This window comes from Mytilus trossulus, chromosome 12 (genome assembly GCF_036588685.1).
Source record: "Mytilus trossulus isolate FHL-02 chromosome 12, PNRI_Mtr1.1.1.hap1, whole genome shotgun sequence".
NCBI lineage: Eukaryota > Metazoa > Mollusca > Bivalvia > Mytilida > Mytilidae > Mytilus > Mytilus trossulus.
The window spans coordinates 25,765,398-25,781,412 of NC_086384.1; the positions used below are offsets into that span (position 1 = coordinate 25,765,398).

General features: G+C 34.1%; 1 protein-coding gene across 2 annotated transcripts; it reads right to left on the reverse strand.

Annotated features, from left to right (window-relative positions):
• Positions 1–1,035: 1,035 nt before the first annotated feature.
• LOC134693572 (regucalcin-like) lies at positions 1,036–14,847 on the reverse strand. Of its 2 annotated transcripts, none has more exons than XM_063554413.1 (7): positions 14,678–14,847; positions 13,791–13,932; positions 12,826–12,995; positions 5,824–6,003; positions 4,338–4,553; positions 3,956–4,093; positions 1,036–3,295 (listed from the first exon to the last, which is right to left on the reverse strand). In XM_063554413.1, the coding sequence occupies exons 3-7, from the start codon at positions 12,980–12,982 to the stop codon at positions 3,090–3,092; spliced, it is 897 nt and encodes a 298-aa protein (XP_063410483.1). In that variant the 5' UTR covers positions 12,983–12,995; positions 13,791–13,932; positions 14,678–14,847; the 3' UTR covers positions 1,036–3,089. The 2 variants fall into 2 exon arrangements, with proteins under 2 accessions (XP_063410483.1, XP_063410484.1); XM_063554414.1 differs by having other exon boundaries at positions 4,350–4,553; positions 14,678–14,844.
• Positions 14,848–16,015: the final 1,168 nt, after the last annotated feature.

The following is a 16,015-nucleotide window of genomic DNA, read 5'->3' on the forward strand; positions in this document are numbered from 1 at the left end:
TCGAAAAACGAAATTCTCTGAAGAAAACATTGATGTATGGCGTTCAATCCACATATAAAAAACCTATTGTTAAATAAAGCCAACAGTAGTATACCCTTGTTCGAAATTCGTAAATCGATTGAGAAAAACACAAATCCGAGTTACAAACTAAAACTAAGGGAAACACATCAAATATAAGAGGATAACTACGACACAACAGAAACACAACATTAAAATGTAACACACACACAAACGAACTATAATATAACAATGATCATTTTGCTGACTTGGTACAGGACTTTTTAATTAAAAATAAAATTGTGGGTTGAACCTTGTTTTGTGACATGCTAAACCTCCCACTCATATGGCATTGTTATATATAACATTAAAATGACAACAATACATGGTAGTACTACAATAAAAAATAAATGGGAGAACATATAAGACAGAAAAACACACGAACAATAGCTAAAAAAAAGTGCTAGGTTTAAAATTCAATACAATATATATATGTAGTCAGTGATTGCAGGGACAGTCATGCTCATCTGTTTGACACGACACCTTTAACATGTAGACAGACAAAATCTAATCTTAAAATAACAGACATGATTATTCTTCAGTCCTGCAACTAGTGCACACATTCTAATGGTCATATTTCATATTGTGGCAATTAAGTAAAATAAAGATGTCATATTCGAATGTTTACTAAACTCAGTATTTTCTGAAATATATATATATTCTAAGCGAGGTCATGTGATGATGTAGCTATAATAGGAGTCGGTATTGCTGGAACATACGCTGGATGGAGACTGAAAAACCTAAATAAGCAAATTACTGTGTACGAATACTATAACAGATATTCCTGACATCAATGCTGAGCTCGACGCTACGCGATTCACTGCAACATATAAGTTTAACAAAAAAATGTAAAGGCGAATTTTGAGAAAAAAAAATAATTTTCATAAACTAAAATTATAATTCTAAATTTCAGTTTCTTTATATTTGGAAAGAACAATTCATATTTTTTTCTTATAGATCATCGGTATATGTTTTCCCGAGACATCATTTTCTTATACTTTGCCAAAATGAAAATAAACACTGCTCTTTTCAAATATTTAATAAAAAGGATGGGTCACTTTGCTATTTTTCGTTAGTCGTTGAAAATTTATTAGAGCGTGGTATAAAACAATAAAATAGAAAATCTTTGATCTGAAAGGAGTGGCAAGTTTTTGTTACATTTAAATGAATCATCATTATAGAATTGCATTTATCTAATTAAATATTGAAATTTAGTTATCAAATCATTGCATGCCTATGATTGAAACTGATCTTAGTACTTGTTTTATGTATATTTCTAGCACACAAATTACTGTATGATACAATACGAGAACTAGGACTTCCGGTCCAAAAATTCGTTTTAGGTGGTGGAGCATCAGGGGATACTACTGTAGACGTACGTGGAGCACATCTACGATACACAGATTTAGGGTATACCAGTTATCCTTACAAACTAAGGAAGGTTTAAGGAAAATAGTAACCAACATATACTTATCCAAATATTTTAGCAACAAAAATATGAAATTTTATTTTATCACAAAATCATAACAAAATATAATTTTGATAATAAAAAAATGAAATTATGACATGTCAGAAGCAACATGAATGTTTACCACTCATATTCATTAGGATATTTTTTGTATGGAGCGCGAGAGGCTCAAAATGCGAAAATGAGTATAATGGTATTCAAAATCATTTTCTCGGCCATATTCTAAGTGCATCAATGAAGTATTGGTAGGAACACAAGCAGCTACCCTTAGTCACTGCACTACTCTTGTGGCCAGAAAAAAAATTGCCACATGTTGACGTAAAGCGAAGGTAGCGCTCCTCCCTTGACGATGGTTGATTTTGGTCTACGACATATCGACCTATCCTGTGCTGTTGCAATTTGTTGATTTCCGTTTGCTAGTCCCTAACTGTTGACTTATGCACATTAAATCAAGCCACGACGTCAGCAACACTCATGCCGGCATCAACAATTCCCAGAACCATCTGACGGTCATTTTCGGAGAGGCATGCATGGTTGACGCCCCATGCAATTTTTTCAAACTTTTATGTGTTTTCTTACCAATGGTGTGTTTCTGAACGTTAGTGCAAAACAAAATTCAATTTCGTTTTAAATTTACAGGTAAAGCTAAGGATTATATCAATGATGTTTAGTTGAAAAAAAATCCAGAAACAACAAAATAAAATTGAAAAAAAGTGTTGCTAAACTTTTTTGGCTCAGTCGGCCCGAGAACACAGTTATTGCGTAGTGCAATTCTTTTAGACAATAAATTCAAATTAAAACAATCGCACCTGCTCTTTCTCAAAAAGATTTTTACAGTGTAGTGTAATACCAGTGAGACAAATAATATCAAAATTATAGAAACTTCTACCAGCTCTAACTAAATATTTATAATTCTGTGTTAAGGGGGTGTAAAATTCAGTTTGACAGCTTCAGACGTGAAACAATTTGACCTTTAAGAACTGGACCAATTCACTACTTAACATAAAGATTTAGCACCCAATTTTTTTTTTTTTGACATGTAATAACATCCCCTACTTAATATTTCATGCAATTGATATCAGGAAATAAATTGGGAAAGTGTATCAAATAAAACATTCAAGTTATACACTGTTTACACTAGGGACTATATTCGGAGACAACGAAAACCAAAGGACGATAACTGTGTCCTTGGACCAGTATATAAATTGTACACAAGCAATATTCATTAGAGGATATTATTATAGTCACATAAACTTATATGTTACACATCATTAAATGAGTCTAAACCATTGAATTATAGGCTCCTGACTTGGGACAGGCGCATACATACAGAATGTGGCGGGATGAAACAAGTTAGCTGGATAACATCCCACATCTCCTTATTCTTATATAGTAATACCAAACGAATCAGTTTTTCACGATATATAGGATGTAAAATACGGAACAGAAGTATATATTGTCAAATTGACGGCTATCGTTTGTCATTGATGTGCATACATTCGATGTCATATATAAAAAAAATCTGCAAATAGTATCATTAGACAAAATGTTATCCATGGGTACTTTATCCTTGATAAACACTCGCTTTTAATCCTTTGACACCAAGGCCCGTAACTCTGAATAGGGAACCAGAGAGTGGGAATTCTTTCAGTTCTTCTTCTGGTGCAGCCATTCGACCACAGGTTACAAACAATTCGTCATAATTCGGTCCACCAAAGCAGCAAGATGAAATTCTTTTAGCGGGAAAATCGATGGATTTTAATTGTTTACCTGAAATAATAATAATAATATTAATAATAATAATGATAATAATAATAATAATAATAATTCTTAAATTTAAAGAGTGTTACATAGTAACAATGAGTAAGTTACAACAAAAAATTTCGCTTTCGCTGAGACCCTCAACTGCAAATATAAGTATATGTGGTATTATTCAAACCAAGTGACACAAACAACACGGTTTCAACTTTATCTTCTGATAATATTGGTATTTGACATAGATTTTCTGGCAAAGGAAAATTATCATTCTCGAGTACAGTTTGAGATCTTCTTTTTGAATTCAATTCAGAATAAACCTTTGGTTATCTCATTAGCAATCATACCACATCTCCTTATTATTATTCCTTATATAGCATAACACCCTGATTCTACAAATAGAAGTTACGATCATCATCGGTTGTTTTTTTGTATCTCGATTTTCGTTCTTCTGGTTGCTTTTTCATTATTTCGGAAAAAAAACATTCAACGACCATTATTATATAGATGTTTCTTGGCATGATACAAACCTGAAAGTAAGTTCTTAAAGTGAAAAAATCAGCAATACAAAATTACCCTGAATTTGCGCCCGCCATATTTGGATAATCGTAATTGCACGTACGATTATCACATTGACACCAGTAAACGAACTGTTACGTGTCCATTAAAACTTACCCGTATCAGGATCAAATCTTACAATTTTACCACCATTAAAACAAGCAATCCACAGCTTGTCTTCTGTGTCAATAGTCATTCCGTCAGGGAAACCTAGAGTTCCTATGGCTTTGAAGTCTATTATCACTTTTGTGTTATCTACAAGAATATATCAATGTGTTCATTAAACAAAATGCACTATAAATTTTATAACAAATTGTATATCGGACATCATGTCCTATCTTTATTCAGGGCACAAATTGCAGCACAATCACTATACATTCCACCGAACCATTCCATGTAAAAGAAAATATTGCACTCCCAACTTTGGTCAGTTTTCAATGATACAACGGCTATTAAAACAAACAAAACATTTTTACAATGAGATAAATAGTTGTCTTACTAAATGTCTTACTAAATGTTCCTGTTTCAATATCGTAGTCCATGCCGTAAACTTTCCCGGGTATTGAGTCTATGTAATACATCCGTTTATTATCACAGGTCCAGGTCAGTCCATTAGAGATTGCGATTTTCTCCATCTGTTTCTTCACTGTACCATCAGTATATAAACAAAACAAAGATCCTTTTCCGTCTGCAGATATTTCTACCCCCAGTGTCCCTGTAAAAAGATTATTTTAAATTAACATGTTCATATTGTGTATGTTTCATTTTATGCAGGAGCATTAAATAAAGGCAACTGCAGTATACCGCTGTTCGAAACTTATAAATCGATATAAAATTGGCCATTTTCCTGGCTTGATACAGGACATTTTAAGAAAAATATGGTGGATTGAACCTGGTTTTGTAGTATACCAAACCTCCCGCTTTTATGGCAATGTTAAATATAACATTACATTGTAAGCGCGTTTCTCAATTCTAAGGCAACTATGTTACCAGATATCTCATTGCCCACAATACCTGTTTCTGTAACTAAGACAATTGTTTGTTGCCAATCAGTCATCAATATCTCAGTTACCAAGCCGGCTTTTATCTATTACGTGTGAGTTTTTAATGAACTAAACAAATTGTTTGCAAATACCTGTACAAAGTCAGGAATATGACAGTTGTCCATTCGTCTAATGTGTTTTGTCATTTGATTTTGTAATTTGATTTGGGACTTTCAGTTTTTAATTTTCTTTAGATTTCAGTATTTTTGTGACTTTACTTTTTTATAGACATGTTAAAGCTTTTGTGTTCTATTCAGTTTAAGTAATTATTCCTTAAAACCGAATTATTTTACTGTAGTATGCAAGCTGGCGTCTATAGTACGTACGCAATGACGCCAGCATGTTTTATCTTCTGCCTCTCTACGTATGCAATGACACCAGCATTTGATATTCTCTCATTGCATATATATTAAAAATTTCAAACTTGTGAAAGCAAACAGACCGGTTTAAAAAAAAAATAGTTGTTTTCATGTAAGAAACACAATTAAACAAACATGATGTTTGAACCACTATGATTGCATTGATCGTAATGATGGGTTTATTTACAACAACTGGGTCGATGCCATTGCTGGTGGAGTTTTAATTCCCCGAAGGGTATCATCAGACCAGTAGTCAGCACTCCTGTGCTGACATGAACTATCATTGGTATGGCCATATTTATAAATTAACTGTTTACAAAACTTTAAAAAATTTGAAATGCTAAGGCTTTTCTTCCTCAGAAATAGAATACCTTAGCTGAATTTGGCCAAACTTGTAGGAATTTTGGTCCTCAATGCTCTTTTACTTCGTACTTAATTTGGATTAGAGCGTCACTGGTGAGTCTTTTGTATACAAAACGCGCGTCTGGTGTAAATTCAAAATGTAATCTTGATATCTATGATGAGCTATTTACACATCACGAATTTTCCAAGATCACATCAATATTTTAGTATGTATTCTTACCAAACCATAAACGTCCTCTAGCATCACACTTGGCATCATTCACATTTGTAGCCACATTGGTATCAACTTCTGTGATCAAACTGACGTTCTTTGTATCCCAGTCTAATGCTGATATTGTATTTCCATAACCAATCACATGGCCATTCTTTGCACGTGGAATTATAAACCCTACATATTTATCTGCAATAATTGAAAAATAGTTATAACTTATATTAAGGTAAATATTCCAATATCATTTTTTTGTTTGTTATATCTTTGATTGTGTTATTGCATTGATGATTAATTAAATGACACTAGATTAAAAAAAAGTAAAAAAGACTAAATAAAAATTGCAGTTGAATAGCATTGATTCCAAAAATTCCGAACGATTTTGCAAAATTTATCAAAGGTACCAGGATTATAATTTAATACGCCAGACGCGCGTTTCGTCTATATACGACTATTCAATGACGCTCAGATTAAAACAATTTAAACCTGAAGCGCATTGAGGACCGAAAATTTCCAAAAGTTGTGCCAAATATGCCTTAGGTAATTTATTCCTGGGATAAGAAGATCCAAAAATTCAAAGTTTTGTAAACATGAAATTTATGAAAATGACCATTTATTTATATTCATGTCAACATGCACCGAAGTGCTGACTACGGGGCTGGTGATACCCTCAGAGACGCAAAATAGAGCTAATGTAATCTTGTCTGGGGGTATGCAATCATTAGCGACCGAAAAAAATTAAAGCTTTGATTATCGATTAAATGTGACCATGTCAATGACGTAAAATGTCAGAGAAGAGGTGCTGACTTCTGGGCTAGTGATATACCCTCGGGGAGTAAACCTCCACCATCGAGCTAGTGGTTGTGTAAAAATTTATCATATAAACCAAAATTATAATTTCTATGTGTAATATGAGCACGGTCGACCACATACTCTATGTATCATTTCTTAATTTGTTTACTTTGCTGTGTTTATGTCTCATTGACGTCATGTGACCAATTCAGTAAATGCCGGCGTCACACATCGGCGTATACGTAATACCATGTCTAAAACTGTAAAGATATATCTTCGAAATGATCAAATAAAATTAGATGTCTTTCGCCTCATTTTGGAAAACAAACTTTATTATAATTGCCGGACCGATGTCTTGTACGGATTTAAAAATACGGACTGTCATAATACATAAAAGACACAATCTTGATGTTCCTATAAAAGCACTATGAAGGCTATATAAATCCTCAGCTATCAAAAAATCAATGTAATGGTACACTAGCTATCATATATGAACAATCTACAGGGCCCAAAATGCGAAACTACACACCTATCTGTGGACTGCTACCCAAAAGCCCCATAATTACATATCCAAGACACGCCGAAAGCACCGATAATCGTCTCAGGTACGACAGGGACGCGCCTCAAACACGTTCAAGGGAGGTTTTCATTCGTAATGTGCATTTCATCTTCGTTATACAAACGCCAGACATACGCCAACATACGTTACTTGAAAATCCTATACACGCTCAAAGCTCGTTATGTACACGATACAGATTTGATTGACAAGTTGAATGCGTCAAAAATTACTAGCGTATTGACAGCATACATGGGTTTTTAAACACGCCCGGCGTACGTCGGTGCTATACGCTGATGTGTGACGCCAGTATTATTTGCGCTTCTTTTTTTTGGTATATTGTTAATCTAAAGTTCAAGTAACATAAGACATACCCTTACCATTCAATGATGCCAATTATTTCAATAATACATTAAAGTTAGATATAGCCGTCCATCTTAAAGTTGTGATAAACATTATTATTCTCTGAAACCGATATTATCAAGATGCTTGATTTCTTGATAGACAACATATTTGTTACGTTCGGAGGACGTGTTTTTCAACAGACTGCCGGCATTCCAATGGGAACAAATTGTGCCCCTCTACTTGCTGACTTGTTTCTTTATTATTATGAGGCTGACTTCATGCAGGAACTTCTTAGGGAGAAAGATAAGAAGTTAGCAATATCCTTTAACTCTACTTTCCGCTATATAGATGACGTTCTTTCACTAAACAATTCAAAATTTGGTGACTATGTGGATCGCATCTATCCTATCGAGTTGGAGATAAGGAATACTACAGATACAGTTAAGTCGGCTTCATAGTTTAGTTTAAACATATTTATTTAGAGTGGATTGGGAAACAAGATTGCAACTTATATTAATCCCTTTCCACTTTGCGGGTGCGAGTGCTGCCTTGTAGCGGCATTAGCCTACTCTTTTTCGAAATCTACAAGGGTGTCTTTAACGTGCAAGAGATATGGCTCTCTCTTAACACGGGTCAGCCATTTATCGTCCCCTTCCGACGGACTATCATCGTTTCCTTAAGACCATACTCGCAAATGGTGTCAAGGGAGAGCCGAAAATAGAGTTCCTGAAATTTTCATCCCAAACGGGAATCGAACCAGGAACCTTTGTGTTAGTAGTCCGATGCACTAACCACTACACCACGGCTTCATATCTTGACTTACATCTAGAAATTGACAATGAGGGTCGGTTGAAGACAAAACTTTAAGACAAAAGAGATGATTTCCAATTGTGAACTTTCCATTTCTAAGTAGCAACATTCCAGCAGCACCTGCATACGGGGTATATATCTCCCAATTGATACGATATTCCCGTGCTTGCATTTCCTATCAAGATTTTCTTGATAGAGGGTTACTGCTCACAAGGAAGCTATTAAACCAAGAGTTCCAAATGGTGAAGTTGAAATCATCCCTTCGTAAATTTTACGGACGCCATCACGAGTTGGTTGACCGTTATGGAATAACCGTTTCACTAATGATATCGGATATGTTCCTTACGTCGTAACTACAATCCCCTTCCCTTTCATGAATTTGACCTACCGAATTAGACTTTTTACCGGATTTGTAATCACATAAGCAACACGACGGGTGCCGCATGTGGAGCAGGATCTGCTTACCCTTCCGGAGCACCTGAGATCACCCCTAGTTTTTGGTTGGGTTCGTGTTGTTTATTCTTTAGTTTTCTATGTTGTGTCATGTGTACTATTGTTTTTCTGTTTGTCTTTTTCATTTTTAGCCATTGCGTTGTCAGTTTGTTTTAGATTTACGAGTTTGACTGTCCCTTTGGTATCTTTCGTCCCTCTTTTACTAACAGCAAGTTCAAAACAACAATATGAGACAACATTTTATTTCGACTTAGGGGCATATAATATCACCCTGTGTAACCCCGATACAGATGAAACCGGACGTTGACGCGTTCGAGTCGAGCACACCGTATATCACTGAGTTCAGACAGTAAGGAATTCATTCTTTTAAAGGCAATATAATATCTATTCTTCGTATATTTTGCGCCAATATATTCTTTGCCATAATACTCATGAGTTACTAAAAGGTTTTTAAAAAATGTGACATTTTTTATACAAACATCAAAAAACGCACGACAAAAATCAATGATAAAACGTGCTTGGTATATTTAAACATTCAAAACTTAATGTTTCTCGTACCTCATAGTTTTTAAAACATACATTTTTGAAAACTTCATAGTATAAATTAACAAACTTATAAAGATCGTTTGTTTATGTTGTATCTAGAAACAAAAAAATACACGTTTTAAAATGTCTCTATTTTCATGTTGTGTACGCTTCGTTGTCATTACACCTTTTTATACTGTACGCTTCGTTGACAAAATATTGCGTTTGTCAATGAATTTTGCATGTAATAGATTATGCTTTGATATGATTATAACCAATATGCATGTTAGAAAATAATAATATACCATCATAACATGCAGACAGCAACCCATAATGTCAGTTGTATTGTCGAAAAACACTTGGAGGAAATTTTTACATTTAAAAAAAATCCTCATGTATACAAAAGTGTGAATTGGTAGGAAAATACAATAACTCAACAGATGCAACTATGACAAAGCATACAGATACACACGTCCGATTTCTAATTTCATAGCATATTTGAAAGTGTTTACCATACAATAGTCAATGTACGGTTAGGTGGTGGGTTGGGTGCCCGCTAACGTTTAATCCCGCCATATTCTGTATGTGCCTGTCCAAATCAAGGAGCCTGTAATTCAGTGCTTGTATATATTTTTTTGTTCACACTCTTGTGCAAAAATTGAGCCGTTAGTTTTCTCGTATGCACTGACTTCATTTGTTATTTCGGTGTGCTTAATAGCGGTGTGGGCTTTTTCATTGTTAAAGGCCGTACGGTGATCTATAGTTGTTCATTTTTGTTTCGTTTGGTCTCTTGTGAAGAGCTGTTTCAATACCGCATCTTCTATTTGATATAGAAAGTAATCAAATATAATCAATGGATTATAGGTTAAGCCTTTTGGCCTGAATCTCAGAGGCGGGTCCAAGGGGGTCATAGATTACCATAGAGCTACATTAAGGCTCAAGAATAGGTGTATGCAAGGAACATGTAACTGATAGCCATCAATAGTAATACAGTTACTTTAATGTGAAGATATAAAGATGAAGAGACAACACTCAATATTAACTGGTTTGCTTTCTTTAATTATGTTTTTGTGTTTGTTTAATTTTTATGGTCTAAAGAGCATGCTTAAATTCCTCGAACATTACAGTCTTTCTACTGTGGTGCAAAAATTAAATGATTGGTCAGGTCATTCTGGTTATTATAAACACCTTTAAAGTCTATACTCACCCATATGCATTTCATTCAAATTTTGATTTATTTCACAGAAGACCACAGGGACCATATTTATATTCCCCAGTTACCTTTGGCGTCATTGTTAAATTATGGGTTAGCAAAGCATCAATCACCAACCTAACCTTAGACATTTGCTGTGTATGCCATGCATGTTCAGGATAAGCACAAAGTAGCAACACATACATGTAAGTCCTGTGAGGAGACCCTCCGGAATTACGTCAGGGACGTTTGGATTGCCACTGGATAAAATGATGTATATTTTTTAAGGACACAAATGGTGCCTTTCAACAGGCTATTTATAGACCTCTCTTGAAGTTTTTGCAGGGGTTCGTACTGTGTAGTTAGCGTGGTACTCTCTTTACACGAGACATTGGATTTTATATTCCCATTCGGACAGGACGTGACTGTGTACTGTTACATTCCACACAACTAAATGGGTGGCCAACTTCAGTCAGTTTTTACTGCCGATCGGAAAAAGACCAAAGTGATCATAACTTATAGTATATCTCCCAGTCACCCTTCACTAAATTCTTTCATAAATAAAAAAAAACAATTGGCCACAATATAGAAAGTTTTGCTCTACCTGTTAAATCAAAACATCACTTAACATTATTACAGTTTATGCACACTTATGAGAACTCATAATCCCGTACATCCTCTCGATACTGTTCATATTTGGCATTGCACAAGTTCGTGCGTTTTATTACGTCTTTACCTAAAAGCGTAGGATATACTGATTAAAACACTTTGGATACACGTTTTACTTCTTAGTTGTAATTCGCTTTGAAATAACTATCAGTTACTACAATTACTCCTTTGTCGATATTTTATGTATATGGTTTTTGTGCCTTGTACCGACATTTTGAGTTTAGCCAATTGCAACTGAACTTTTTTATCATGTTGTGCTGTTACACCAGTGTTCTATGTTAAGGAGAGGGTTGGGGGCTCACATGTTTAAACCTGCCGCACTTTGTTTTGTCGGTCCAACGTCAGAATCCTGCAGTACATTGGTTATATAGATCTGTCATTTCATAAGTTATAAATTATTAACCGTTAGTTTAATCGTTTTTTTTCATATTTTTTTTTATATCGGGGCCTTTTTTAGGCGACTGTATGGTATAGGTTTTCCTCATTGTTAAATGATGTACATTGGACTATAATAGTTTATACGCCAACTTCATTTAAACTTTGATGGACAGTTGTCTCACTGGCCATCACACCACATCTACAAAGCTCCGCATGTAAAAAAAGTAATAAAAAAATTAAAGCAGTTGCAATGCCATCTATGGCATTCGGCAAATTAAGTTCAACGAGCTCCTTCATGTATGTCTGCTTTCGTCTAGGCGAATTTGGACCAACATCGGCATTTGGAAGAGCCTCAAATTGTGAAAAGGAAGTCATTAAAGTTTTAATGACTGTACTTTACGTTTTGAAACTTTCTTTCCTCTGGAATATATTTATTAACTGTTCATTTCATGTGGAAAAAACATTGAAAGTCTCAATTTTCAATAGAAACATTCCAAGGAGATATACGCGAGTTACATATTTCAATTTTGGCTTTGTATGACAGATATTTTAAGTTCAACTACTTTTGACTTCAACTAAGTTAACAGATAAACATTTACAATAAAATACAGAAAAAGGGTCGCCGACACCATCTCGAAAACCTTGACAAGGAAGTGTTTGACACGGTTTTTGTCAACGAACTGTACAGTGATTATTTCAAAACGCACAACGAACGCGACACATTTGGTGGAACGAACAATACAGTCAGAAGTAATTCAACGTATAAATATTTAGTATTGCTTAAGGTATTAATACTCAAAGGTGTATGAACGAAAAGATATTCAGCATTGTTTACATCGTAAACCGTATGAAATTGCACCATGTCTGTGCGTTTTGCATCTAGCAGTATAATCAAACGTTTTATACAATATCTAAAACTTACAACAACTTTATAATTGAATAAAGATATTAACATGCTCATTGACATATTCATATATACTCAAATAAGTTCTAGCGAGGAATTCAAAGTTATTGTCATCCCAAATGTTGTCCTGATTATCGCTTCGAACGCGTCAACGTCCGGATTCATTTGTATCGGGGTTATACGGGGTGAATATATCATCTTATGGTACATGTAGTTTAAGATATGACAAGGAATTTGCCAATGACAAGAAAACATCAAAACAATAATGTGTAGACACATGTCAATGGTTGAAACGCATATGTTCACACATGTCGAATTTCTTGATTTTTGTGTTAAACGGGTTCCTTTTTCTTTGACGTGAATACACAACGACTCCTGTTATTTACTTACCTAACTGAATCTTTTGTACTTCTTTAGTTTTATAATTCCATGAGAAAACTCTTTGAGCAATATTATCTACAAAATACAATGTGTGTGTTGCCTCGTCCCAGTGGGGACCTTCTCCTATATCTGTGAAGACGTTTTCCAGTAAAACTTCAACTGACATGTTTCGGCAAAATCTACAAGATAATTAAATACAAATATAACACAAGTCATAACTGAGGGATTGTTAAACTAACACTTAAAAATTGTCATTAACGTAAAATCAAAACACCTTTGATGAATTTTGGAAACATTTCGGTTTAGACATTTAATTGTTAGATGTGTGCAATCTAGACATGCATTATGTATGAGCCCCATACCAACTCAGGAACCTGTAATGCAGGAGTTTTCGTTAGTTGCTGTCTGTTACAAGTATATTTTTTTCACTTTTATTGCTTGGTCATAAATCAGGCCGTCGGTCTTGTTTTACATGTACATGTTGTCATGTCGGGGGCTTCACAGCTTTTAGCTAACTTTACGCTATAAACTAAAATGGTAGCAGTGAAAGCCGCGCAGTATTCTGAAATTACTTAAATTCACGTTATTATATTTCAGTGATATCATTTGCGCTTTTAATAAGCAGTTATATGAATTTCGAAAACCAAATTGCCAATGAGACTAAATTGTCAATTTCCAGGTACACAACACCACGAAAGAGTCAGCTTGAGGAAAGCCTACAAAATGTCATATTAAATTCATTGTGCTTGGTTTTGGGCTCATTTATAGCCAAGAAGAGAATTTGAACTATGGAGGAATAAACATTGGTCATTGTGCTAGTGTTCGAGAGAGTTGAAACTGGTCTCTAGCTAACAGTAGTTTACCCATGTTCAAATCTCATTAACCGAGGTAACACGTGTTCTTAAAAAAATCAGAGTAATATAGAAAAGTCAGGCGCTTTTAATGTATTACTAATAGTTGTCAAAGCCAGTCACCTGTTATGCAGTGTTTGTCAAAGCCAGGAGCCTGTAATGCAGTGTTTGTCAATGTCAGGAGCCTGTAATGCAGTCGTTAGCGTTCACAATGTCTTAGATCATAATGGTCTCTATTGGTCTCCTCTAAACCACTGCGTTCACACTACAAGTAAAAATGCAATCGATCTGGCCCAATTACTTGTAAAACTGTAAAAATTGTGTATAAATAGAAATAATTTGGTTTAAAATACTGAACATTGCATATTACAGGTTTACAGTTTTTAGGCCGTTAACATGGTTAAAGCAGTTACTTTGGCATTTATTTCAACAATATGCACCTTTAAATCGAATACAGAATAAGAAATAACTCTAACTGATCCATGTTCTCGTCCAGAAATTGTTTTTTTTTTCTTTTTAGTCATGAATCATCATTGATTTTATGGTGTGTACATGTCTGTAAAGAATACACACAAAATGCATTGAACGAGAACATAATAATAAAACTCCGTTTCTGACTGCGCAAACCTCGTATAACTTTAAGTATTACCAAAAAGTCCATTTATTCAGTCAGAGGTATTAGTATTATTAATTTGTTTGTTATACTTCAAACAGTCAAAGCATCATTTTATCATCTTGACAAATATTTACCTTTTGAACTTGTCTTGTTTTTTAAATGACATTGACCTTTGGACGTAGGGTAGCTACACAATTTCAACGTGACCTCTTTAAAATCTTAAGATATCACTTGAAGCGGATACAACAGAAAATAGAAATGTGAATGAAATTGTTTAGTTCAGGTCACATTAAAGACTTGCATACAATTATATACATCACAGATCAAATTAGTATAATATGCTTGAACATCTTCACAAATATTATTACAAATTTCAGCTTTTATAAAAGCTTACCTGACTTCTTTTCCATATTATCTTCTTGAAAGTCAGTATGAGGTTATCTCTTGGCGTCCCCGTTTACGATTTGATTATCTGACACTGCTAAAAAAATGTGAATTAAACCTTCACAGAATCGATTTCTTGTTCATATTTTATAAATGTCATACAAGATGGTACAAAAATATTAAAAAATGTTTAAAATGCAAATTATTGTTTTATATCTATGAAAGTTACATACACAGATATTCTGAGAGGGTCACATTCAGATCGTCAAAATCTATTGACCCTCTATTTTTATTTAAATTGCCAACCGACATCGTAATAAGCAATATTTTTTTCATTTAAATGATTTTTATTTATTTTTGCCTAAACTTAAAAACTACAATATCATGGACATGAACTGTACGCTAAACCGAATCATTACATTTTTGACAAATTTGATAATAAAGCGAATTAAACATCCATTTGTTTCGTCAATTAAAACTTCATATTGGTTAATTGTCACGTACCTTTTATTCGAACCTTTATTAAATCAGCTGGAGATTTTGAAGGAATATAATTAGTAGAATCAGATAAACACCTCAAAATTGCTGGACCGAAATGATTAGACTTTGAACCATTATAAATTACAAATGGTTTTAATGGTCGACCTCTGGCTGAGGAAATAACCAGCATACAATCTTCCAATTATATGAGTTTCGAACCGATATTAAACAAGATAAATCAGGTATTACGGGTATATTTATTGAATCTCATTTCACGAAACCGTTATAGTAGCACAAAACCATAGTACGTCACACTTGGTTGCATATTACCATACATCCAGTTGCATTCGAAAAACGATATAAACAATAATTACCTTGAATTTGACAATCGTAGTCATAATCATATAGTGTGCGTTTCATAGAACCATTCTCTTTTTATAACATGTTAAATGTCTTTGAATAGTTATCAAAAGTACCAGGATTATAATTTAGTACGCCAGACGCGCGTTTCGTCTACATTTGAACACATGCGTTTGTCCTTGGTATTGGACAGAATTCAAACAGACTTTAGCCTGCTATTTAACCAGTTTCAGTTAGTTTAGAGTGTTTTTAAATTCAATTAACACCTTTTTACTTTTTAAAGTAGATATACAAACACTGTACACCTTAGAAAAGATCAGCAACAGAAGATCTACAGAGTATGAGTGTAATCATCAATACATATAGGATGTAAAGTATACATGGAAAAAACAATTGTTCAATTACAGGCCATCATCTTCAAGCAGTATTCTAAAAAGAGAGATAGTGCCTACGTCAAAATAGATCTGCAACACCACATCTCAAAAGAATAAATATCACGTGCCGTTGA